This window comes from Cnephaeus nilssonii, assembly GCF_951640355.1.
Source record: "Cnephaeus nilssonii genome assembly, chromosome: 15".
Classification (NCBI taxonomy): domain Eukaryota; kingdom Metazoa; phylum Chordata; class Mammalia; order Chiroptera; family Vespertilionidae; genus Cnephaeus; species Cnephaeus nilssonii.
Window position 1 is genome coordinate 12,707,004 of NC_137086.1, and position 26,468 is coordinate 12,733,471.

A 26,468-nucleotide genomic window follows, 5' to 3' on the forward strand; every position below is an offset into this window, starting at 1 on the left:
ACCACCTTCCTTCCTAGCGCTGGGTGTGCTGCTGGCGTCAGCGCCGCCAGGAGAACAGGCGGGGAGGGGAGCGCTGCGCCCGCCCCCTCTCGCGCCTCTTCCTCCTCCTCCTCCTGGGCCTCCTTCCCCCGCCTCCCCGCGCGCTCCTCCCCGCAAGGTTGACGTGAGTGAATCCACATGGTACAGGGGCTGGAGAATAAAGAGTGTGGAGTTGAACTCGTGCCATTGTAGTGACTCATCTCGGGCAGAGCACAGGGGCTCCGAGCGAACCAGCGAGCAAGTGAGCGGCGCTCGGCGGGGACCGAGGGAGAGAGAGACGCGGACGGGCGAAGCGGGCCTGTCCAGGAGCGGGCGCCCGGGCAGGGGTGCGGGTCCAGTCGCCCGAGCCGCGGTGCCGGGAGCGGGGCCGCGTCCCTCTCAGCTTGAATCCCACGGGCTACGGGACGGTCGCCGGCTGCCTTCTCCCAATCCAGTGTCCGAGCCGCTCCGAAACTCGGGCGGCGCGTTGGCCACAGGAAGTTTATTTTCAGTGTCTTTTCTAAAAGGAGGAAATAGAAGTTTCTCCAAGCGGGCAGCCTTTCTTTTCGCCTTATTTTGCCCTGCCCGAAATCGGGGGTCCGCAGACCGGGCTGGCGTGACTCGCCGGGCTCCCATTCTTTTCTAATTTCCAATTTTTGATAGAACCGGCGGTCCCGGCTGGGCTCCGACTGCGCGCGGGGGCGGGAGGGCGCGCGCGCAGGGGAGGGACCGAGGGACGCGCCGACTTTTTAGAGGGAGGGACCGGGTCCCGCGGCGCTGGTCGAGCAGGAAAGAAGTGCGGCGCCCGGCGCTCAGGGGCCACTGTTCCCGGGTGTCGCCGCCTCCCGGTTCGTGCCGCCGCCGTGGGGGAGAAGCCGGGGAGCGGAGACTACAGCCCAGGCGCAGCCCGCAGGGAGCGAGCGCGCAGCAGCCGGTGCGCGGCCGCGGCAAGGGCGGGGAAAGAAAAGCACCCTGTTTCCTCTCGGGCCCCCACCGCGGATCATGTACCAGGATTATCCCGGGAACTTTGACACCTCGTCCCGGGGCAGCAGCGGCTCTCCTGCGCACGCCGAGTCCTACTCCAGCGGCGGCGGCAGCCAGCAGGTAGGTGCGGGGCCGGGGTGCACCTGGCGGGGCGGGCGGACCCCCATGCCCTCAGCTCGCCGCCACTGCCTCGTTTGCTTTTCTTTTCCCTGTCTTGGCTTGGCGAGAAATTTTCTCTGGGCCACCAGTGTGAGTGCTGGATTTTCGTCCTGTCCTGCCCATCCCCATCACTTTTCTCTTTTTAAAAACTGGAGCGAGGAGTGGGTTGAAAGCCGACAAACCTTTTCCTTCACACTACATCTTACCCGGACTAGCTCCTTGAGCACCAAGCCTGTTACCTTCTCCTTACCTCCTCTCCCAGGAATCCTACACCCCCTTTCCCTCTTTCTCCTTAATAGACAAAACAAAACAAAACAAACAAACAAAAAACAAACAAAACACCTTTGTACCCTCCCCTGCTCCTACAGGAACGCCTCTCCCTCTCTACTCCGCCAGCCTTAGTTAATTTCTCAAAGACATTGGGCTCCTTCAAGTGACCCGGAGTGAGGGTGAGGCTTGCTGCTCTGGGAATCAGGTGCGAAGGTCTGGAAGGAGGAGGTCAGCCTGGATTGGCTCTGGGTGGCCTCTGTGAGCCCCGCGCCCATCCATCTCCGGTTAGGGTCCGAGCGGGAGCCTGCACTGCTTGTCAGAAGGGGTGCCTTGAAGGTCCGGAGGTACCTGGGACAAGGACGCCTACAGAGAGAAGTGGGGGAAAGGCTCCTGGGTGGTTCTGGAAGCAGAAAAACAACTTGTTTCTAAAGCAGCCGGACTGGTTTGCACTGGAGGGATTCTGCGTGTGATCTATGTGCCTATAAATACCAGAAAGGTGCTGGTGGGGTGGTGGTGCTGGTGAGGTGCCTGTAGCAGCCCCCCCACCCCCCACCCCCACCCCCACCCCCAGACTTGTGAGGGAGCTGGCTTAAAAGGCCACTCCAACCTGAAGCTGCTGGTCAGGATCTAGCCAAGTTGACTGCACCAAGAGTTGCTCTGGTAAGGCGGTGGCCTTGGCTTCTAGAAGCCCCAGCCCGGTGGACCCTGCTGGAGTGTAAAATGGAAACACGGGTCTCTTTGGGATCTGAATCACCTTGTTCCAAAGTGATTCCCCATACCTGGTGAGTCCCCACAATGGCTTTTCCGTGTCTTCCCTTTATCTCCCCCCCCCCCCCCCCCCCGTGTCCCCCTAAGTCCCCACTGTAGAGAGCCTGGTCTGTGCGTGGAGGGTGCAGTCAGCGCACCCTTTATGATGAGCGCCAAGGGGATGAGTTTAAAACCTTATCGCCAAAGTGTTTGATGTTGTTTGCTTTCCAGCCCCGCTAGTGGTTTGTATTGAATCCAAACACCATCCGGCAAGGGGCTGGGGTCAGTTATGCTCATTCCCTCCCTCTCCGATCCAACAAATCCCCAAACATCCCTCTCCTCCCCGAGTCAGGAACGGGGGGGGGGGGGGGGGGGGGGCTCTTTAGATTTCTTGTCTGTTCGTTGGCTGCTGTTGCTGTGGCAGTTTGCTGTGGCAGTTGTCATTGGAATATAACAATCCTGCCGCCTGGCCTGGCTTTGCTCAGACCCTGGGGCCTGCATGGGAAGTCAGACCGGACACCAGTGCCCCGATTGAATAATCTGTGTCACTAGGGCTTTGAGCCCAGGATGTGAGCGGAGGCAATTCCCTGTTTTGGAAGCAAATCAGACAGGAAACCGGTGCTAGGAAGAAGGAAGAGAACTCGGTCCAGCAGAGTGTAATGGGGCCTCATTACCGAAGCAAAAAGCAGCTGTTGGCTAATTCCTAGCATGCTGTAACACATGAGGATTTTGCAATTAGTAATAACTAGTGCATGGGGTTCTTGAATATACGCCTGCCTTTGGCCCAGCAGCTTGAGTGAGGTGCCTTCAAAGCAGAGGGATTGGCAGGGTAATGCCACTTTAGACAAAGTTTCTCAGCCTGTCCACTCCTGGCTGGGGCGGGTTCCGGGGGGGGGGGGGGTTGGGGGGGGGGGTCTATCACCTCTCCACCTTTGAGCAAATCTGTCCTGTGGTCCTAAGGACTGACTTTGAAAGGCTTTTGTTACTTAAACAAGTCTGTGCTACGACCCCACCCAATCTCCAGGTAACTTTATTACACACCAGATAAAACCTATAATCACTTTATTTCTCTCAGCTTCCTTTACGGGGAGACTGCCGGCAGTTAGCGACGGGCCGTCCTCCTCTGTGGCGTCTCAGTGGACCCATCCCTGTAAACCACTGTTCTCTGGTTTTCCCTTGGGCAAGTGAACATTATTTTTTCCTGATCTCTTTGTTTGTGGGGGCTCATATTCCTGGTGTTTGTTGCTGTTTACTCAACCCAGAACTTTCCTCTCCTCTCGAGCTTCCTAAAACACAGGTCATGAGTCCCCCCCGGGGCTGGGGGGTGGAGGGGTGGGGGAGATAACTTTTTGTCAAAAACCTCTGTTCTTGTATATGGCAGGAACTCGAAGCATGAGAAATATTTCCTGTCCGAGTTATAGTTTCAATCTCTGAGGTTGGTCATTGGTGATTTTGTTCTGTCGGTGATCGTTGCCCACATCTCCCCTTCCTGGCTTTTTCTTTGTGTTGTTGTTGTTTCTCTCTCTCTCTCTCTCTCTCTCTCTCTCTCTCTCTCTCTCTCTCTCTCTCTCTCTCTCTCTCTCTCTCCTGACTTTCCTAGGAAAACACCTCCCAGATAAATGCCCTGCCTGGCTGCTCCACTATTACGGTTTCAGGGCCTGAACATTACGCAATCCCACCGGTTACACAAACACCGGTCATTTCATAACTTGTTTTCATCAGCTGGGTCCCCTTTTAATGAAAAAAAATAAAACCAAAACAAAAACAAGACCCAGACCTTTTCCAAGGCTGCCATTTGTCTGCTCCTTAGATAACTTGTGAAAATAAATCAAGGGGGACAGTTCTTTTTTGGAATCAAGGAATCCCAGACTACCTCTCGTCTGCAGCAGCCACCCTTTCCCAAGAGACAGACACACACACACACACACACACAAAATTTCCCGGAGTGAACTGTTGCCAACTGTACCAGGCTGGGACATTCCTCACATCAAAGAACTTTTACCAGAAATGACTGTGATTCCCAAGTCAGCCCTAATCGTGCCTCTCTAGTGCCCCCTACGGGACACTCTTAGAAGAACCATCTGGGGAATGTATTTTTCCAGCTCCAGAGAGTTTAACTGGGTGAGTTTTTGAAATTCTTAGGATTTTTTTCTTTTTAGTTCAGGACAAATAAATGGCATACACTTAACAGCGGTTAACTGGGAACTGCTTGACGTTGAGATGCAGTTTTGCAAAAAATGTTCTTTTGTTCTAAATAAAACCTGATTGAAAAGGAGTGCTTTTTTTTCCTTTCCCCATTTCAATGTCTGTCTATTCATTAGGGTGCCAGCACAATGGCTTCAAATTCCGCAGGCTTGTTTCCTTGATGTGCTGTGTTAGGAGACTGGGCATTGTTTTGGTGGGGGATGGTCTTCAGAATTTCGGGGAAGGAGGGAGGTATGTATTAAGGGTCTGCTGCCTTTCTTTTTTTTTTTTTTGGCCTTGATCTTGCAGTCGTCATAGATTAGGATCAAACAAAATGTTACCCCGGGAATTTGTCTGTTCCGCTGATTCTTGATGGTGGAAGTCAGCGCCACTTTTTCATCAAAGTGCGTGGGGTGAAGCAGCAGTCATGTATTGTCTGAGTGGCAGTTGAGTTTTTCTTTCCCGCCCGCTGCGTGCATTTCCATTCCTTTATTTCTGCCTGCCTTATTTTCCAAGGTGAGTGTCAAGTTAGGAGCCTCGTGGTGTTTTTTCTTTTCTGTCTTAAGACAAGCACCCCGGCGCTTATACATCCAAATCACGGTTGTCCCTTCGTGATTGCTCCTCGAGGACACTACACACACACATGTGAATGCTGGGGCTTAGGCAGACTCCGAAAGGTCTTACAACACCCCTCTTTTGGAATTGCCTTCAGCAAGTTCTTCTGAAAAATCCTTCCTGCTAACAAATCTTTGTCCTTGGAGGTAAGTTTGACCTTTGGAAATTTATCAGGAGACTTGACATCTTAGGGAATCACATCTGACGTGTCGGGTCTGGGTGGTCCGGGTGGGTCCACGGCCCACAGCAGAGCGTGACTCCGAGTCCTGTTGGTCTCAGGTCTGGAGTTTGCCTGGGAGAACAGTTGCCAGGACAGGGCACCCCAAAGCAGGCACCTTTGCCATCTGTACCTTAGGGGGTATTTTTCCTCTCTGTTAAACAGGAATAAAAAGACTGGCTTTGAGAATTCAGGAAACGGACTCTCTGGTCTACTTGTTGAAGGAAAGAAAAAAGTGGCATCGTTACCTGGTGGATATGTAGTATTCATGTTGTATACGGTATCTTTTGGTGGCCACGTCATTTCAAAATGGTGACAGCTGCCCTGATTGAGGCAGATATATCTGCTGCAGTCCCCACCTCGTAACTCTACCCCTCTTCAACCCACCGGGCTGGAGAGGGGAGCTCGAGTTCTCTTGCTCAGCACTGGCTCTTCCTGTCACGTGGCAGCGACGTGGCCATGCTCACGCTGCTGTGGTTATAGGGGAGGTGGCGTGCCCTTCCCATTGAGAAGATCTGTCTGAGGCGCCCACAGAATAGTGGAGCAAAGTCCCTGTATTTTGGGGTGGGGTTTCTGGTCCAAATGGCCCTGGGAGGAAAGAAATGGGAATCCGAGGGAGTAAGTCTGCAGCAGCCACCTTCTTCTGTTCCTGCCTTTTCCTTTCTCCCCCGATTTTCTCCGTCCGGGCAGGTAGGTAGAGAAGGGTTCTTTCCCGTGAACCTGGGAAAAGGAGGACGTTCAGAGGAGGCAGGTAACCCGCCATCGTGTTTTTATACTGTACAGTTTGGGGAAACCACGAGTGATTAGCAACCCTTTCCATTGTGGCCTACGTGGCTTGCTCAGGTGGGGATGAAAAGTCAAGGTAACTCAGCGTTGCTCTGTGAAGATTGGCTGAATCCCATGTAGAAGGCTTTGGAGGACATCCCGAGTTCAATAAGAATGCAGAACATCGGAGTCAGACTGGGCCTCACCAGGGGGGTTCTGGGGTTATGAGGGAACATTTGCATTTACCCTCTCGTCTTTCCCTGAGCCAGACTCCTGGGATATGGGACTTTTCCTTTTCCTGTGCTGGGAATCTAAAAAAAAAAAGGGGGTGGGGGTTGGGGGAGGATTCTTAAGAGCCATACCTACCTGACTGTGGAGACAGGCCACAGGCATTCATGGGGTTCATGGCTTGAGCGCTTGGTGGCTCAGTCTAATCAGTCTGATGGAGAAATGTCTGGCCAAGGGGATGGGCCGAGAACGCCAGCCCCAACTGCCATCTCAGTGCCGTTTCTGCCCCGCTCCGAAGTGGCTGGGATAAGCCCTGCCCCATCCATGTCTGCAGGAAACGGGGGAGCCCAAACCCTAGTTCCGAGACCCTTCTGTAGAAGGCCGTGGTTGTAACCCTCATTTCTGCATCCAAGGCCGTTGTGTAAAGCTCAGGAAGGTCATTTTCCAAAAGCGGCAGCTGCTGGGCTGCAGAGACCTCTCTGATCGGATGACGCTGAGGGGGCCATCGGCGCCCTGTGTTCTGAGCTGCCTCTCAGGCAGTGGGAGGAGGACACACATACGTACTGAGCAGCCCCTGGCACCCTTGCATCCAGGTGCTGCGGAGTAAAGGAGGGCCTGTCGCCCAGGGACCCGCGGCAAGGCTGGTGAGGGCTCGGACTTCAGCTCGGGGCTGGAGATGCAGGTGCTGAGCCGGAGCCCGTCCCTGTGACCGGCCGGGTCAGAGGAACACCTCGGGTCTGATGTGTTGCTTTCTCGCTTCCTCTCTTGGTTCTTTTCCCCCAAACCTGAGCATAGGAGATGGAAATGTCCCTCCAGGACAGGAGGCACCCAACGATGGCCCCAGTATTTTCATAAGGAAGGTTTAATGGAACCCAGGCCCGCCTGTTTGTTTACACATTGTCTGTGGCTGCGTTCACGCTGCAATGGCAGACTGGAGTAGTTGCAACAGAGACGGTGCGGCCCACAAAGCCTAAAATATTTACTGCCCGGCCTTTTACAGCAAACGTTAGCCAAACCCTCCTCTGAGAGGTCAGCGGGGGCCAGTTTGTCCTTTTATGGGCATTCTTGCCCACCCAGAAACCGACAGGATGGCACAATTAACTACAGCATGTGGAGGGCTTGCCAGGTTGGAATGCCACACAGACATCCAGCATCTTTGATCCTGTCCCTAGATGTGGAGCTTCCGGGGGAGCTGGGGGACCCCAGAGGAGCCAAGGGAAGTCCCGGGTCACCTCCTCTAGCCCCCGTGCCCAGCACACACCTGGTGCTGCAGCAGGAATCGAACCACCCTAATGCCCACCACTGGGAACCTCGTCTTAGTGTCTGTTCAGTGTAACCCGTTCTTAGAGAACCACGACTTAACCCCAGATTTACCTTGGGCCTGTTGGCAAGGAGGAACGCCAGGCCGGGACCACAAACTCCTCGCCTCACCTCTTCTCTGAAATAACACCTTCAGAGGTGAGACAAGACATCTGCCAGATCTCAAACTTGTGTGTGTCTCCAGAGGCTCCTCTGGGAGACAAAGCCTCCTTTATCAGCCCCAGTCCCCTCTGGGGATGGGACGGTGTTTACAGCCAGTGTGTTATCCAGATGGCTTTAGCTCCCTCTCAAACAAGGTGTACCTGCATTTAGAGGCAGTCATTACCTCTGTCTTGCTTTTATTGCTGTCTTGTTTTGTCTAGACCAAGCCATCGCTGCAAGGAATCTGGCTGGGGGCCGGGAGCGCATTCCCTGCCATCGAGCCAGCGGGCTGAGGGCCCTTGCGAGAGGCCGAATCCTCTGCCTCCTCCTGAGGGATCTCAGGGTCCAAGCTTTGCTTCTGGTTTTCTGCTCCCCCTGGACTGAAATGGGGGCTCTTTTGGTGCTTGGAAGGAGGAGTGAATTTCTTGGGTGCTTTCCGGAAAGGAAAGCTGACAGTTCCCCACCCCACGCCCCCATAGGTGGAGGTCAAGGTCACGTTAAACCCTGGATGCCTCGGGGGGTCCTTCAGACCCACAGCCTGACTTGGGAGACAAATGGAGTGAAATGTTGGGTGCTTCCCAGGAGGGGGGAGCTGGCAGCTCTCCCCGGAGCCACCCGTGCGGAGCGCACAGAAGATGATGGTGATGATAACCTGATGGCGGTGGTGACAGCAATGGCCGTGCCGCCTGCCATTTGTTTGCGGCGTTTCTCAACCCTGGCTGCACATCAGAATCTCCCCAGGTGGTTTTTAAAAATGCCTTATCAGAACCCCACCCCAAACCAGTTATTTTAGAACGCTAATGGTGAGGCTGGCTCCAGCCTCGGTGTTTTGAAAAAGCTCCTCAGACTATTCTCATGTGCAGCCGGGGTGAGAACCACGCGTGTGCTTTTACAGCCTGTGATTACAAGTAGCTACTAATTTAACCCTCGGCACAGGGCAGTGAGTTTGGTGTGAGCATTCCCACTTAGGCAGGGAAACTGAGTCCTCCGGTTTGCCAAGGCCTCAAAGCCAGGCCTCCCGACTCCAAGTGCAGGGCTGACTCCCTGCCAACACCTCCCCCCCCCCCCCCCCCCCCCCGCCCTGCAGCCTGAGAAACAGCCGTCTGGGCCCAGTGCTCCCAGTGCTTCTGCACGCTCTCAGGGCTCTGTCTCCGCAAAGCCTCGCCCTGGTTGTCTGTTTTCTTCCTAAATATCGTTTCCCCATGGAATCCTTCCTTGTTCACTGCACCCTTCCCTCCCTCACATTACACGCGCACACGCACAGGCACACGCACATGCACACCCATATACACCTTCTTTGCAGTCAGCCCCTGATAAAAAGCCCAGTTGTCTGCCTTCTGAGGCAACACAGAATCCCTTGCACTGGGCAGCTCTCCTCACGGAATCCCAGAATCCATTGCACAGGAAGCATCACACAATCCCTGAATTGATTGCACTGGGTGGCATGCTCCATGGCATCCCAGAATCCCTTGGGCCGGGTCCCTCTCTTCACTGAATGCTTTTGGCCTGGGGCTGTCTGGGCGGTGAGGCAGCCGCCTGCTGCCGCCCGGACTAGGGTCAGCCAGTTGGAAGGGGAATGAGCCAGGAAGGGTTCTCGGCTCCCTCCGATCCCATGAGGTGCTCTAAGCGCCCCTTCATTTATACAACAGGAGCCCAGGTGTCATCACCAGCGGCAGAGACAGTGGGGGGCGGGGGGGGGCAGCTGCCATTGCTGCTAATACCGCTGATCCTAGTTGGTGTGATTGGGCCCGAGTGGGGGCGGTGCTGTAGTGGCCATGCTAATGATGGCATAATGACAGCGGGATTGCGTCCGAGGTCAGACAGAGGTGCGGGGCCTCCTGGGTGAGAGGCGAGGTCTGCCGGGACCCTCGGCAGAGATGACCTGATGCTCTGTCTGAGGGTGGGGGGGGGCGGGGTCCAGCACGTGGGCTGTATTTTGTGGGAGAGCTCCGGCCTCCTTGCGGGGTGACCTGGCTTTATTAGCAGAGTGGCCTGGGAGCAGTTCATCTCTGTAGCCTGCCTTTCTGCCTCTAAAATGGCGATCATGGTGGTTCTTGCCTGGGGGGCGGGGAGGATGGGGGAGCAATCTAGGTAAAAACACCACCGTGCCTGTCACTCAGTGTGTGCTTGGTGCGTGCTGTTGTTGCTGTCGTCATCGGACCCTCCAGGCCGGGGGAGAAAGGAGTGCAGGCTCTTTTTATAGAAACAGGAAACTTCCGAGGATGAGGGCTCTGTCTGTAGGGGAGCTCTTCCCCGAAAGCTGCGTGTTTGTGGGAGGGGGGTGTCCCTTCCTGTCTCCCTCGTTCTCTCACTTTCTAGTAGCTGCCCCGAGGAAAGGTCAGGCCCAGCTGCCGGGGAGCACGGCCCCGGGGAGCTGTGGGACTCTGTCGTCACCTTACGTTTTAAGTAGAATGCTTCCTGCAGCGAGTTCAGAGGGCGCTGCAGCGTGGCCTGGGCGAAAAGTAAGAGAGAGAGAGAGAAAAGTCTGAGCTGGCAGCACCAGCGTCCCACAGATGCATGGCTGAACACAGGAGAGGCACCGCATGTCTGTCCCAAGCAAGAGGGCGTGAAGGGCAAGGTGGAGGTCAAGGGCAGTCGGGGGAGGCCTGGCGGCACACGCTACCACTTGCAGTCTCGTGGGCGGGAGGACACCTTTTCATGGCCCCGACCTCACCCTGATGGGATCACAGCTCCATTCCGATCCCGCTGGGAAAGGGACAAAAGCAGGCACGATAGGCTTCCTGACCCTGGGAGTCATTGGCAGGCGACCCGGGGCCTCGGGAGGCTCAGGTGGGAGGCCAGCCCGCCTGCAGATGTGCACATAGCTGGCCCGGAGGGATCCCGAAGGGGCCTGCTGAGTGTGAGCGGCTAGGGACCACATCTGTCCTCGAAGTCATTTGGGATATGATGACCTTCGCACTGAGGGATGGAGTCCCCGGGACTTCATTCAGGGAGCCCGTCTGACATGGGGCCCCAGGAATAGGTAAGGTTCCCCTGATTCTTGGATGTGCAGGATAAGCCCACCCGTGTCCTGACCTTGGTCCCCCAAGCGTTGACCCTGCTTTCTGCTGGCGTTTGCCTCTTGTCTCTGCGTGTCCTGTTCTGGCTCAGCACTCCTTGGCTCAATCCTGTTTTTCTCATTTCAGAAATTCCGGGTAGATATGCCTGGCTCCGGCAGTGCCTTCATCCCCACCATCAACGCCATCACGACCAGCCAGGACCTGCAGTGGATGGTGCAGCCCACGGTGATCACCTCCATGTCCAACCCGTACCCCCGCTCGCACCCCTACAGCCCCCTGCCTGGCCTGGCCTCTGTCCCTGGGCACATGGCCCTCCCGAGACCCGGCGTGATCAAGACCATCGGCACCACTGTGGGCCGCAGGAGGAGGGATGAGCAGGTACAGCTCCGATCGGCATCGAAAAGCCACGCCGGTGGCTTTCGGGGCCTCGTGACACAGGGTGCTTTTTTGCAGCCTGGCGGGGGAGCAGGGTCAGGGTTCTGGGGTTGCCGGGAAGAGAGAAAACGAGGATCCAGGAGCGCGTGGTTTCCATCGTGGAAGCAGAGGTGGAGACCTGAGGTCAGGTCACCTCCCGTGTCCCTTAGGAGCTCTGTCTCAGTTTCCTCGGCTGCAGGATGGGGATCAGGGTACCTGCCAGCCAAGACTTGTTGCCACTCGAATGCGCCAGGCCCGGGAAACACCTTGTAAGTGGTGAGGGGTCGGCAAACGGGAAGGACGGTTGGGCCTGCCTGCAGCAGTGTCCTTCTTGGTCCTTGGCTGAGTGGCCAGGGGACAAGCAGCCAACGAACCCTGGCCAGCTTTTCGGGATTAGCCCTTCCCTGTCTTCCAGTATCTGGGGCAGGCAAGCCGCCCAGCAGACCCGAAGGGTCGCACTCTAGGCCGGTTCCGCCCACAGAACTTCACCTGCCTTCCACCGAGGTGTCCTTGGCCTCCACTGAAGCAGGATGAATGCTGGGATGAGTGTTCCGGGGGCAGAACTGGGGTCCTTGGAGCCTGCCCAGCTGCTTCAGCTGACCGGGGGGAGGGGGGAGGCCAGGCAAGGGGGCTCAGCTTGGAGGAACCAGCTGGCTGGGAGGGACCAGAAAATGGGGGGGCCTCTACTCTCTAGTCAGCATCCACCCGACACCCAGAAGGCCCCTTGTGCGCATCCCCAGGGAGCCAGGCAGCCCAGGCCCCCTGATTCCAGAAAGAGCCCTCAGAATCATGCGTAATTCCAGAAAGGAGGGCATGAGCTGTCCAAGTGCCCCATCTGCACCCCTTCACGGATGACTCGACCAAAGCTCAGACATCCCTGCTGGGGCCACTCAGCAATGCGAGAGGAGCCTGGACTAGAACCCAGTGCCTGGGACTCCCTGTGCAGTGATCTGCAGCGCCATGCCAACAGGAGTCCAGGGAAGAGGACATGCTATAGCGGGGGCATCCCTTTTTCCAATAAAGGGTTGACCTGCAGAGCCCCTCCGATGACAGCATCGGACCCTCCGCTCTGGGACCCTCCGCTCCACAGTGTTCCGGTACAAGGACCTTTAAACACGGTCCTCTGGATAATCGTGACCCAGAGCCAGGAGTCCTCAGGATACTTGAATTACAAGGGTCGCTCTCCAAGGAGCCGGAAGCTTCTGCAGGGGCCCTGCTCCTCTAGGACAGAGCTGGGCCCTGTATCCTCTGCGTGCTGGCTTGTTCTGTTCGCAGCAGGACCCAGGAGGGTGGCACGGGAGGGCTGTGTAAGAGATGCCGAAGCGACACAGCTCCCAGGTGCTGTTGGGCTTCTGCTGGGGTGGGTGGGGAGGCACGTGGCCAGGATTCCCCTCACCGTTGCCTCCGTAACTGCAGTTGCAGATAATGCTGTGGCAGCGGTCCTCGTGTCTTCCTTAAGCATGCTTCCTTCAGGGAGCCCACGGGGCCGAGCTCTGCCGTCACCGGGGAGCTGGATTCTCCCTGTGTGCGACTCCCGAGAGACAGCCAGGCTTGGGGGAGGGACTCTGTGGGGCAAGGAGGACAACAAAGCGAGATGCACTGAACACTCTTCATCCTTTTCTGGGCTCAGCTCACACCAGATTTAGAAGTTTATGCCTGGAAGGGATTTTGGAGACCAGCTTTTAAAAAAAAAAAACATGTTCCCTCTGCGCCCATTTTACAGATGAGGAAACTGAGGCCCAGAAAGGAAAAAGGCCTTGGCCAGGGTCACACAGTAAGTTAGTGCAGAGCCAGGGCTGGCCTCCACCTCCCTTGACCTCCAGCCCTGTGGTTTCCCCACTGCACCATCTAGGCGTGCCCTAAGACAATCTGTCTGGAAAATTTCCTTCCTTTTTTGAGAGGGAGGGAGAGAGCCAGAAGCATTTTGTTTCATGTCATTGTCAATTAGGAGTTCAGACAATCATCCGGCAGCTTGGAGGAAGCCTGGGCGAAGCCTGGGTGAAGCCTGGGCGGTAGCATCCTCAGCCTTGGCTCTCTGTGGTTCCTAGCCTGAGGGTCTTTTCCCTGAAGCTTGCTTCTGCCTTCCTGACCTCCCCCAGGGGAGGGGCCAGCTACAGGAGCCAGCCTGGTGCCTCCCTTCCCTCCTCCAGCCTGCCCAAGGCTCCCTCTGAGCCCAGGGGCGGTGACTGAGGAGACAGGGCGGGGCGGGTGTGTGTGGCTTGTGGGTGGGTACACGGTAGTGCTGACACACTCAAGCTGTAGCCATGTTGATGTCACCACCCCTGAACATTTCCTATGCCCACAGCTCCCACAAGTTGCCCGCCCCAGACCTTACCAGCTAGGAAAGAGATGTCTAGGCCAACGGAGAGGCCACAGGTTGTCCTGAAGCAGCCAAGGGGAAAGGGAGGCCCAAGTGGACCATCCCGCCTTCCATCAGTGCGGGGGAGGGGCTCGCAGAGCCTGGTGGGGAGCCTGAGCCCAGGCCTGCCGCAGGGCCATCCGGCTCTCCTGGGAACTGTGGGCTCCGGTGGAGACACATTGAGGAGCAGCAAGTATTCAGGGCCTCGGCAAAGTGGCCTCATGACATCAGCCAGGCAGCGGGCCCCGCACAGAGCAGGGTGTCCAGGTCCTTGGCCTCTGGGTCTCCGGTCCACTCGGACTCTTCTGGGACTCAGAAAAAGCACGAGAGAGGAGACCTCGGAATCGCATCTTCTTCCTAGCACTCTCTAGTTAGAGGATCCACACACTGCATCTCATCTGGTCCTTACAGACTTTGTGGAAGGCAGGACGGGTCCTGCTGATCCCATGTTACAGATGGGAAGCCTGAGGCTCAGAAGGCTCAGTGATTTTGTCCCAGGCCACACAGAAAGGCCGTGGCTGGGCTCTGCTCCCCGCCGGGCTGATACCTCTCAGAAGAGAGGATGTGGGGCCCGTGGCTCTCTGGGGGAAACGGAGGGTTTCAGAGGCTGGGACTGAGGCCAGGACTTGAGGGAAGTGGAGGTGGGACTCGGCTGTGGGATCAGGTTTTAGGAAGGGGCCTGGGGACTCCTAGGGATGCTGCCTGCTGGACTGCTAGGTGCATCATCCCACCTGGCCAGGGCTGAGGGACGCGGTGCGGGAGGAGCTGGCCTGGGTCTCCGCCCAGGAGGTGGGAGCGGCAGAGGAGGGGGAGGAGTGTGGTCTGACGTTCTGGGAGTGAAGGGGTCCCAGGGCAGACACAGATGGGTGGGTGCTCGGCCCAGCAGAGCCTGGGCGGCAGGGATATGGCGGCAGGGACCTGACGGCTGGGAGGCCCTGGCCGTCTCCCCGGCCCGCCAGGCGTCCCATCTCCCTCTGCTCCCTGTATCCGGCCTGCTGGGGGAGGATTTGAAAGCTGAGAAGGTGTGATGAGCTTGTCTGCATCTGAGCAGTAATTGGCACATTTTCATGCCAGTGTTTGGAGAATTTGGATACGGGGCTCGGGCGACGTGGGGCCACGGGGTCACCTCAGTGTCGACAGGGATGGGTGTGTCCTCTCTGAGGCTGTGCCCTGCTTTGCTGTTCCAGGTGGCACAGCACAGCGCAGCAACCGCGCTGAGGGCTCAGGGTGCGTCCCAGGGGCCTGACCCCCCCTCCCAGGGTGGCCTGGGGCATCCCTCAGGGGGGCAGCGTCTCTCCTCCCCTCCAAGAGTGGCTTTGGCTTTCTTCCCCAAGTGTCCCGAGAGAGTGAGACCCAGGTCTGAGCCCCTCAGAGTCTTCTAAGCCCCAGGACTGCGCTTGGCGCGTGGGTGTGCCGTCCGTGAAGGATAACCACACGGATGGCCTTTCCTGTTGAATTGCCCTCTGCCTTGGCCCGCAGCCGTGTCCCGTGTCACCCCCGCCTGCAGGGCATTGGGTCAGAGCCTGGGTGGGCTCTGTGTCAGCACTGCTGAGTGGAGCAGAGGTCTTGCCCTGTGGCATGAGTCACGGCCCCTCACCAGCCTTGTTGTAAGAAGCTGGATTGAGTCCTGTGGGGGAGGGTTGCTCACTCGGTCCTCTGATAAACCTCGAACCCCTCAAACCGTGCCTGGCACGTAGAAGGTGCTTGTGCTGAGTGAGCGGATGTGGTGGGCAGGGGGAGTTGAGGTGCCTGCGGCTCCTCCTCCTTTGGCCCATCCTGCCCTGCCTCGCGGTGTGTGCCAGGCCACGGCTGGGTCCTCGGGTTGAACTGAGAGCAGCTGGCAGAGGAAGTCGGGAGTGGGGTGGCATCCTGGACCCTCCTCCCTCTGGCAACAGACCATCCCCCCCACCTGCAGGGTGGTTCTTCCTCGGGGCCCAGCCACTTAGCCAAATGGGGATAATGAGGCTTGCAGGGCAGGCGGTGATGGGGAGGGGTAATTAGCCCGGGTTTGGAAGAAGCTGCTTTAGTGGGTGGGGCCGGGCCTGGCTGGCACGAGGGGACTCCCTGGGGGAAGCAGCCCAGCTCCGCTCCCTCTCGCTGGCCTTGGCACGGAATCAGGGCTGACATGACAGATGCTGCTGCCGTCATGCCTGGGCCGCGTCCCTGACCCGTGGCTGCCCTGTTCTCCTTGTGCACGTGGGGCATCACCTATGGGGTGGGTTCAGCCCTGAGTGTCCTCTGAGCCTGGCCGAGCTTCTCTTGCCTTCCTGCCTCCCTCCCCAGTCCCAGAGGGGCTTCCTGCCCTGCTTAAGATGCAGCAAAAAAAAAAAAAAACCAAAAAGCTGGGGAACCATCCCTGAACTAACCAGGACCTCTGCCTTGCTTCTAGCTGTCCCCTGAAGAGGAGGAGAAGCGGCGAATCCGGAGGGAAAGGAACAAGCTAGCCGCTGCCAAGTGCCGGAACCGCCGTCGGGAGCTGACGGAGAAGCTGCAGGCGGTGAGGAATCTGCGTGGGGTGGGGGTACCTCCGGGTGGGCTGCGCGGGGCCCCAGGCTCCGGCCTCCCACCCTCTCCTGCCCACTCGTGGCCCACGGATGGGTTCGTGGCGATGCACACTCCTTCCTTTGTGCGTGTCGGGTAGCTCTGGCCTGGTTAAAGGGAGAGGGACGGAGGGAGCTGGCCCTTGGCACCAGCCTGGGCCCGAGAGAGAAGAGCTGGACCGCTCCGTGGGCCCGGTGCCCTTTCTCACTCAGTGTCTGAGTGTTCCCCGCTCTCAGACCTGCTGGGGCTCCCGGGTGAGGGATGGCAGACTGCGTGGGCATTGCCAGGCCCCAGGAGCCAAGGCAGGCCGAGACCTGCCCTCTGCAGGGCTGCCTCCCCAGTTCCCAGCCTCCCCCATGCCTGCTGCCGGCAGGAGCGGCCCAGCTCGCAGACGTGACCGGTGTGGGGCTGGGGGCGCCTGCTGTCTGGTCTTGATGGCCTCTGGGTCTGGTGGAGACGGGTCACCTGTCGGCGGGGTGGCACTCTCCTGGGGCGTTCTCACACCTCTGTGGGCAGGGGCTTCTCCACCTCTGCTGTGAGCCCGAAGCTGTGGCCTCGGGACCGCGTGCTGCCCTCGCGAGTCACTCTGCCCTGCCGCCTCGTTGCCCACACCTGGGGGCCCGTGGCTCTGCCCCAAAGTTTGACCTGACCACTGTCACACAGCTCGCTCAGAGCCTGCTCTACCGGACGGGCCGTCCGCCACGTGGAGGACAGGCTCTCCTGGGTGGAGTGTTTCCAAGTGAGGAAATGAGGGAGACCCTGTCGGTGGACCAGCCAGGATGGGGGCTTGGGGAATCACCAATTACCCTGCGCATCCCATCACCTTATGTAACCCTCCCAGGCACCACGCACCTGCGCCAGCTCCTCTTGTCCACCCTGGGGCCCCCGCTCTGGGGTATGGCATGTGCCCTGCGTGGATTCTGTGATGCCTGTACTAGTGCCCCCCGGAGGTGTTCCTGAAAGTCGGGAGGGGGAGGGGGAGTTTTCTGTTGCCGCGTGAGGCGGGTGCATGAGTGGTCAGCACTCCGTGGAGGGACCTCCCCTCCCAGGAGAGCCCTCTTCACGGCCAACCATCCAAGGAGCCAGGCCCTCTGGGTCTACGCGGGGCGCTCCTTACCACCAGCCCAGAAGCCTCACACCCCGCTCCCCCGCCTCCCCACCCCCAGCCCAGCCACCCAGGCCCCTGAGCCACATCCTCCACAGGAAACCTCTCAGAAGCTCATGACGTTCGTCAGACCCTTGAGACAGATGGAAACTTTTTTCACTCCGGAATAGGCTGTACTCCATTTGGTGACGCTCTGGCCCCGTTCGCCTCGTGCTTGAACGGGAACCCGTGTGCCGGGGGAGGGGGGGGGGAGGGGGAGGAGGCTGGTGACACACACCTTCTCGGCTGCCATGACTACCCCTCCGTGTGCGTGTGTGCGCGTGTGCACGTGCTGCTGCTTTGGCTTTGTGTGGAAGGAGGGGCTGGGGTCCTTGCAGGTGGACCCTGCCGTCCTCAGGTGCCCGCCCGGCTGCCAGGCTCCTCATCCGCTAAGCAGGGGGGCTGACCTGAATGCCCGGCAGGGTTCTATGAGTCCCGAAACACACGCTTCTGAAATCAGAGCGAGAGGGGAGGAGGGGCTGCGGTGACCCCACCACAAGCCGGGCAGTGTCCTGGGCTCCAGTGCTGTCCTCCTGCCTGGAGTTCAGGGCATCCACCCGCAGGCCCTGGGCTCTGGAGGCAGATTCATTGGGGTCAAGTCTGGGCTACCTACCTGTTGGCTCTGTGACTTTGGGCAAATTGCTACACCTCTCTGAGCCTGTCGCCTTACCTGCAGAGTGGGTTGATGGTAATACCTGCTTCAAAAAACTGCTAGAGGATGGGATGAGAAAAGGCCTCTGAAACGCTTCCCTCGGTGCCTGGCACCACGCAAGCGCTCAGTCGTGGCCACACCAGGTGTCCTTCCACCTTTCCTCCGGGCCGTCCGCCTCCTTTCTCCACCTGGAGCTTTGGAAATAAAGGGAATCCTGAGCCTCCAGGTGACTCAGCAGCAGTGGGGTCTGCGGCCCGGGGTGCGCTGGCTGCTTCCAGAATCGGTCCTCTGAGGACATTGCTGGGTTTCCTTTCGTGCCTGGATTTGAACTGCCTGCTCCGAGCAGGTCCCTGGCAGGTGGCAGCCCCTTATGGTCCCCTCTTTCTCCCGTAGGAGACGGAGGAGCTGGAGGAGGAGAAGTCGGGCCTGCAGAAAGAGATCGCCGAGCTGCAGAAGGAGAAGGAGAAGCTCGAGTTCATGCTGGTGGCCCACGGGCCCGTGTGCAAGATCAGCCCAGAGGAGCGCCGGTCGCCCCCGGCCTCCGGGCTGCAGCCCCTGCGCGGCGGGGGCGGCGGCGTGGGCGCCGTGGTGGTGAAGCAGGAGCCCCTGGAAGAGGACAGCCCCTCGTCCTCCTCGGCGGGGCTGGACAAGGGCCAGCGCTCTGTCATCAAGCCCATCAGCATCGCCGGGGGCTTCTATGGGGAGGAGCCCCTGCACACCCCCATCGTGGTGACCTCCACGCCTGCCATCACTCCGGGCACCTCGAACCTCGTCTTCACCTACCCCAGCGTCCTGGAGCAGGAGTCGCCCGCCTCGCCCTCGGAGTCCTGCTCCAAGGCTCACCGCAGGAGCAGTAGCAGCGGGGACCAGTCCTCAGACTCCTTGAACTCCCCCACCCTGCTGGCTCTGTAACCAGCGGGCCGGGGGTCCTCATCGCTCCCTCCTCCCCGGGGACCAGCACCTTCCAGCGCTCCGGGGCTGCGAGGGCACGAGGGGGCCCTGCCAGCGAGCTTCCTGGCTCCGGGACTGAGGAGGCACGGGCACGAGGCGCTGGAGGACCAACCTGGGTGATCTCTGAGAAGTCCCGAAACCTCCTCCCTCGTCCACCTGGCAAAGCAAATCCTGTTTCTTGAAACGCCTTGGAGAACGGAGTGGGCGCGGGCATCTCTCTGGCTTCTGACGAGCCTGAAGCTGGTGTGGACCATTCCTGTCCCGTGGTTACGAAGCGTCTCTGGAGTGATGGTGCCCTTCCCTGCCCACCGAGCATGCCCGTGGCCTTTCGGTTTCACCTTCCCTCCATTTGCCACTTCTGCCCCCCACCCCCACCCCCCTCCAGTGTCAATTTCACCTCCTCTTGGTTTTTATCAAATTTGCCACAACATTTCATCTGGGTGGTCTAACTATTAAAACTTCGTTTCTGGAGACGTGGCAGCAGGTGGCTCTCCTGCTGGGGCGGACATGTCCAGAGGGGACAATGTGCAATACGGAACCTTCCTCCCCCGACACTCCCCGTCACTACTGGCTCCGGAGGCCCCGGCAGAGCTCCGTGGGCCCTGGAGGAGACGCCCCGGCCTGGGGAGGCTCAGGACCGTCCTCCCCACCATCGGAGACGTCCCTCGGCTCTCCGCGGAGCGGCTTGGCCAGAAGACAGGGCGTGAGGGAGACAGCCAGGGCACAGGTTGTGTTTGCCAAATGCCTAATTAACAGGCCAGGAATAGTGCCAACAAGCCACACGGTGTTCTCGCCGGCTTCCTTCACCTGGTGTCTTGAGCAGGACGTCTCCTGTAATTACTGCCTCGCCTCCCTGCCCCTGGACCCTTCTCTGCAGACCAGGGAGGTGTCCCTCCCTCGGAACCACACGTCACTCCTTGTCCCGGCGGCTCTGCCCTCCCCACCCTGGCTCTTAGGGTGACGCCACCACAGAGGTTTAATGAGCTTGGGCCTGGACCCTCCCCAGGTGGCTGCAGGTGGCCCCTCCCCAGGCTTCAAAGGCGCCTTCGCTGTGGATGGAAGGCAGGGGAGGGAGGAGGCGGCCGCGGAGTGGGGTTTGCCTCACACCCGCCCGGGTACCCGGCTTGCCCTGTCCTGGCTGCTCATCACTCTGAAGTGCCCATGGCCATTGGATGGGTCAAGTGCGGGTCAAGTGCTTTCTCTTTAGACTCCCCATCCCCCTGACCCCAGTGTGTTCCTCGGGTCCAACGGGTCCAACGGCTGGCCCAGAGCGGTTGCTATGGCTTAATGGCTTGTGCCCCATTCCCGGGGGCCGGCCGCTGAGATGCTCGATCAGACGAGATGCTCTCCCTGCCAGACAGCTGCCCCCTTCCCACAGGGGGAGGGGAGGGAAGCTCCCTCTGGCCCTGAAGAGCAAAGCTCAGCGTGGCCCCTGCCTCCCACCCGCCCAGCCTTTTTCTCACAGCCTCTTCGGCCTCTGCTGGGCTGGCGCTCCGAGGGAGCCCGGCTGTCCTGACCCAGCTCTGGAGATGATTGTATGATAATTTAAACTGTTCCGCAGTTATTTAAATCAAACCCGGTGGGGGGTCAAAGGAGAGGGCAGTGGCACTGGGAGCACACCTGTTCCTTCACACACCTGGCCTCTGCTGGTCAGTTTCATGTCTGTCACCTACTAGACACAAGAGTGGGATGGTGCGTGCTTAGGATGCGCAGCCCGCTGGGACTGGAAGCTGCGTGTGGAAGGAGACGCCTAGAGAAAAAGGGGTGTTTTCTGAACACACTTTACAAATGCCGTTTCCCACATCCTTTGTCTGTGACGCTGCCCTCCAGTTCCAGAGGCTGTGGGAGGGGTGTGCCTAATTAGAAGGGCAGGAGGGGTTCCGGCTTCAGGTTAATCAAAGAAGAAGCCGGCCAGGGGAAGCCCAGCTCGGAGAATCTTCATCATCTCAACTGGTGTTTGTGGCCAAGTGGGAGCTCTTAGCCTCTCTCTCTCTCTCTCTCTCTCTCTCTCTCTCTCTCTCTCTCTCTCTCAATGAAGCTGCTTTCTGGTGTTTCATTTCTCAGAACCCCTTCATGCCCTAGTTTGCACAGCGCTGACCCCGAGGCAGGCCACCGTCTGTGACTTGGGGCCGGGCTGGACATTCCTGAGATGGAGTTTGGCTTCCGTGCAGATTACCAGCTGCGTTGGCTTTGGGACCAGCAGCAGGCAAAGCCCCAGGACCTCCGACGCCTCGGGCTGCGCCCCATCCCGGGCCCTCGCTGTGTTCTAGGAGGCGGCTGGGAGGTTTGGGGGGAAGGCGGCTGTGGCACCTGTCGGGAGCCCCTCCTCAGGTGCTTCCTCTGGCTTGTTCTCCAAGTTCATGCACACACGCCCCCCGCCCCCGTGCTCCAGAATCACCAGACGGCAGGCCGGCTACTTCCTCCTGCGGGGCTCCCGCTACGGGGACAGCTGCCGTGGGGGCTTTGCACCGGGGCCGGGAACCGCCAGGCTGCCCCTGTGTCCCCAGCAGGGAGGCAGCTGGCGGGACTGGGACAGCTCAGGGCAGGCCTCTGACAAGCGAGCGTGAACACAGCCTTGGCCACCTGGCTGGCCTTGCTGGGAACTGTCCTCCTGGCCGGGGGATGGGGACAGCTGCTGACACAGGAAGGAGAGGAGGTCCCAGGTGAAGCTTAGGAAATCGCTGGAGCCAGCTCTAAGCAGAGAATTAACTCACGGGGGAGGCTGTCGGAAAGACGCCATTGTTCTGCCTGTGTGCAAGGCCAGGGGTGTCCACTGGCCAGTCATACCAGTGTCTCAAAGCCAGGAGCCGTCAGAGGCTGCTGCTGCCCTCCTCGGGCTCTGGGGAAAGGAGTTCCCTCTCTGCTCCCACGTGGCTCCCAGTGTCAGGGTGGGCTCGACTCCACGCGCATGGGGACTTCTCTGCCCCGTCCTTGGTGGACCAACCGTGCTCCTTGCTGCCCCCCCCCCCCCCCATTTAACTTTCAGGTTGATTTCCTTCCTGACCAGACATCTGTGAGGTCCCTTTAAGAAGGAAAAGAATAAGCACCTACTATGTGCCAGGCACTGTGTTAGGCACTTTTAAATAATACCCTCTTTCGGATGAGACGAAGGAATGAGGACGTGCCTTCGTAAAGGCCCCCAAGAAACGGATACACAAAAAGCTGGAGACGAGAAGGTCTTTCTTCAGAAAGCCAAGGCAAGATTGTCTTCAGCCTGAGGTTTATTCCCGAAGACCCACCCCCGACACGATCCTCCCCCCTCTCCAGCTCTTCTTCTCTCTCTCTTGTGATGTGCTCCCTTGCACTCCTCAGATGGTTGGAGGGGTGACCTGCGTCCTTATAGATTTTGTGGACCAATAGGGTATGTATAACTTGCTTTAAAAAAAAAATGTAAGTAAATGGGTCTTGCTACTTTCTGCTTGTTGAGTCTTTTTGGCATTCATCTTCAAAGCCAGCATCTCACTATTTATTAACAGGTTGGGGTATGTGTGTGTGTGTGTGTGTGTGTGTGCACATGTGTATGTGAGTGTGTGTGTGTGTGTGTGCATTTCCAGGTGTGCCCGTGTCCTCCTGCAGCTTTCAAAAGGAAACCCAGTCACCCCACCACTCATTTGACATCTCCTCATGCTTCTAGTGCTTTGGCCGGACATCAACAAAGGGTTTTAAATTTTCCAGTGCTCACGTGTTCAGGAGGGGCGGGGTCAAATTTTGAGGAGGGTGTGGGAAGGGGAGGGGGAGAAGAAACGGACGTTTATTTTATTATTTATTTTAAATGTTTACATCTTTGTGCTGTACCAAGCCTGAATAGAAACAGATAGCATTAAAGTACTCAGTTCCTCTCTCCCTCTCTTTCTTCCTTATTTTTTTTAAAATTAGGCTAATGATGCTTTTTTTTGTTTCTGAAATGATTTGTGACTTGCGCTGTATAAACTGTATAAAAAGGTTCTGTTTTTTAAAGATGAAATTGTCACTCCTCTGGGGAAAGTGGTTCTCCCAAGAAGTCTACATCGTGAGAGAACACAACAAAAGATCCTGCCCCTGTCCCCTAAGAACTATTTTCTCCGTATGATTAAACGTTTATTCCAGTTATTTCAGTTTGTGGTTCCTTGCTGTCGAGGGAGAAAACATTCACCTTTGTACAAAGAGTAGGTATCGGCGTCTTTTCTGCAGTGGGGGAATGTACATATATATATTTCGGTGTACAGTGGGAAGTGGGAAGCTTGGTGTGTCCATATTTGAGTTGTCCACGTGGCGTCAAGTCTGCTCTCAGATCCCGTAGGCGAACCACCTGTACGAGATTCCTGTAGCCCCGTGGGAACGTAATCACGGTCCCCAGCATCTTTTTTCCTTGGTGAAATGGTCCCCGAGGAACGGCTCCCACACAGGCCGCTCCAGGCAGGACCGCTCCAGGCAGGACCGTGAGCGCCACAGTCTTTGTACAGTTTTGAAAATCGAGGCGTATCTCTGCTCTGAAGCATCCCCGGTGGTGTTTTTGTTCTCATTTCGTTACTTTACTGTAAGACAAGCCTCCAGTATTTTGCACTAAAGAAGCTTGTTAGAAAAAGCTTGCTGCTATGGAAGAAAGAACATATTGAGACTTTTTTCCCCTTTGCATTTTTTTTTTTTTTTTTGGTTAGCTTTTCCACTTTGAGTAGCATTTTGTAGAATAAAATGAATTAAGATCGAAGAGCCTCGTATGGTCGGTTTATTCCACCTTTTCTTCTCGCCTCTCCCGTCACTCCTCTTTTCCTCCCAGTCTTTCCCGCCCTGGGCTTTGTGGGTCCAGTTGGTGTCTGTGGTGGTGAGGGAAGCAGGGAAGGGTCTGCCCGGAACCTCTCTCTGCAGCACCGGGAGGTGGGCTGCTGGGCGGGGCTTGCAGCTCCCCGCCTCCCGCCTCGGGCTGCTTTCTCCTCTGGACCCTCCCAGTCCTGTTTCCGGCTTCTTGGCTGGCTTCTCCAGGCCTGATTCTCAGCTCCCTGCCAACTACCCCGGAGGTGTGAGCCAGTAACAGTTCAAGGTGCTGTCCCTTCCTGGGGGTGTTTTTGTTTGAAACCCAAGAATCTTCAGAGAAGCAATTGAAGGTATCACTCAGATGGTCCAAGGCCGTGGTTGGCAAACTGCAGCTCGTGAGCCACATGCGGCTCTTTGGCCCCTTGTGTTTTTAGCAAAGGCCAGCTTAGGAGCACCCTAATTAAGTTAATAACAAGGTACCTACCTATATAGTTTAAGTTTAAAAAATTTGTCTCTCAAAAGAAATTTCAATCGTTGTACTGTTGATATTTGGCTCTGTTGACTAATGAGTTTGCCGACCACTGGTCCAGGCGGTCAAATAGGATCCCGCACAGGAAAGGGCCCTGCAAACAACCAGGGCTCCCTTTTCATCACCAGGAGACACGCGGAGTCAGGTGCGGCTCACGGAGAAGCATCAGCCAGCCCCCAGTGTCCTGTCGACCGACCGACCAGGAGACCGGGCAGCTGGGGAATGCTGCTCCGTGCCCTTTCCTGGGGGCGTGAATGGTGAGGAGGCACACCAGTCCTTAGTTGATGCTCGCAGTGTCGGCAGCTGCTGAGAATTAGCCCAAATCTGCTGGGACAAGCCGGGCGTGCAGGCCTCATCCTCTGGGGCAGTGGTCGGCCAACTCATTAGTCAACAGAGCCAAATAGCAACAGTACAACGATTGAAATTTCTTTGGAGAGCCACATTTTTTAAACTTAAACTTCTTCTAACGCCACTTCTTCAACATAGACTCGCCCAGGCCGTGGTATTTTGTGGAAGAGCCACACTCAAGGGGCCAAAGAGCCGCATGTGGCTCGCGAGCCGCGGTTTGCCGACCACGGGTCTGGGCTATCTTGGTCCCAACCCGCTCAGGGACCCGGGGTGATTGCAAACTCTACTGATTACATTTCCAACAAAGTTGGGCTTTTAGGGATGAGCGGAGTCCACTCCCTCGGGAACGGTGTCTTGGCGAGGGGTCCAGGGACTCCCCCTCTCTGCTGGACCTGGGCTGCCCCGAGTGAGCAGAACTCTGAGGCCAGGCTGTCCTTGCCCAGGGGACAGCCCCCATGTAAGGGAAAGGGGAATTTCTCCAGGAGCCGCTGCTTTCCAAGACGTCCAGCCCCGTCTGTCTCTTGGGCGACGGGGTGAGACGCTGTCTGTGAAGACCTGGGTGAGGTGCTAAGAAAATAGGGAGGAAGCTTAAGTGGTTAAACCCCACAGCCCTCGGTTATAAAGTGGACGGATGCAACTTGATTATAGGACGGCCGGCCGCTGCGCTCCGGCTCCAGGGCCACGTTTGCAATGGTAGGGTGTGATTTCCCTCGGGGCCTCTGTGTTTAAAGGGTGGATGGGCTCCCTGGACGTGGGCGGCCCAGCCCCCGCCGGCCCCGGAGAGGAGGAGGGCTGGTGGCCTGCGCTCCGGGCCGGCCACGCACCCCATCGGGGACGCTGCTCGTCCTCCTGCCCCGGCTCTCGTGACAGAGTCGGCTCCTCCCCTGACAAGGCAACAAAGGGCCGTCTGGGGAGCCGGGAGCTGCCGGGACAAGTCCCCTCGCCTTCCTGCCGTGCAGCCGGCCTCGGCCTGGGCCTCTGCAGGGCGTGCCTGCCTTGGGGAGGAACTCTGCCCACGATCCTGCGGGGGGGGGGGGGGGGGGGGGGCGGGGGAGGGTGTCCTCCTGCTTCCTCTCCACTGGGCCCTGGTGGACAGACGCCCCCTGGAAGCCATGGTGCTCTCTCCACCATCTGCGAGTTGTCTCTGGAAAGTTCCACTTGTTTGATGGAAAAATAATAAAACCCTGCCGCACGCTCCACCTCGGGAACCAGGAAGTCCTCAGTGGAACTAAACCCCGTCCCCAGGGCCCTGCAGCCAAGGTCGAACCAAGCCCGGTGCCTCCGGCCCGTTTCCATGGGGCTCAGCCGAGTGTCTCCGAGGCCACGGAGAACATGGCCCTGCTTATGCAGGGGGACCCATGCCTGCCCGCGGGCGAAGCTTAGGGTGCCGTGGGCCCTTCGATCCCGGCTCTTCTGGAACCTCGCTCTGCCTTATCCCGTAGGGCAGTGGTCGGCAAACTCATTCGTCAACAGAGCCAAATATCAACAGGACAGCGATTGAAATTTCTCTTGAGAGCCGAAAACCGACTTCTGCGCATGGGCCACGAAGTTTCAACGGCCCTGTACGTGCGCGCCCGCACGTGGTATTTTGTGGAAGAGCCACACTCAAGGGGCCAAAGAGCCGCGTGTGGCTCGCCAGCCGCCGTTTGCCGACCACTGCCGTAGGGCCTTTGGAAAGGGTTCTGTGTTATTCGGGTGATATGTAACCTTTTTTATTGAGGTGAAGCTCACATAACATAAAAAGCAACCATTTAAGGTGAAAAATGTAGTGACATTGAGTGCTAGATCCACCCTGTCGTACAACCACCACCTCGATCTAGTTCCCACACATTTTCCTCAGCCCGAAAGGAAACGCTGACCCGCTGAGCAGTCCCTCCTCGTCCCCTCCGCGCCCTCCCCACGTCCCTGGCAACCAGCACTCCTCTTGCCGTCCGTGTGCATGCATACTGAGGCAGCTTTTGAGAATCCCAATGACTCTGCTGGCTGCACTAAATACCACCATGAAACATGAGCAGGGAAAATACACTAATGAATAGCAATATCGCTGGCTCCTTGCTTTCGTGCTTCATGGATTTCCTAGGCCTTCACATTTGTGGTCTTGCTCAGAAGCCCAAGAGACAAGCGTTGCTGA

General features: G+C 57.9%; 1 protein-coding gene across 1 annotated transcript; it reads left to right on the top strand.

Moving 5' to 3' along the window:
- Positions 1-210: 210 nt before the first annotated feature.
- On the top strand, positions 211-23,416 carry FOSL2 (FOS like 2, AP-1 transcription factor subunit). Its single transcript, XM_079792274.1, has 4 exons — positions 211-1,122; positions 10,795-11,046; positions 15,831-15,938; positions 18,172-23,416. The coding sequence occupies exons 1-4, from the start codon at positions 1,021-1,023 to the stop codon at positions 18,688-18,690; spliced, it is 981 nt and encodes a 326-aa protein (XP_079648400.1). The 5' UTR covers positions 211-1,020; the 3' UTR covers positions 18,691-23,416.
- Positions 23,417-26,468: the final 3,052 nt, after the last annotated feature.

What these genes read in the sequence shown, in the direction of transcription:
- FOSL2 (XM_079792274.1), top strand. Translation starts at nt 1,021, where the DNA reads ATGTACCAGGATTATCCCGGGAACTTTGACACCTCGTCCCGGGGCAGC. An exon ending in GCAGGAGGAGGGATGAGCAG is followed by an intron (nt 11,047 to 15,830) that starts GTACAGCTCCGA and finishes CCTTGCTTCTAG; the next exon opens with CTGTCCCCTGAAGAGGAGGA. An exon ending in TGACGGAGAAGCTGCAGGCG is followed by an intron (nt 15,939 to 18,171) that starts GTGAGGAATCTG and finishes TTTCTCCCGTAG; the next exon opens with GAGACGGAGGAGCTGGAGGA.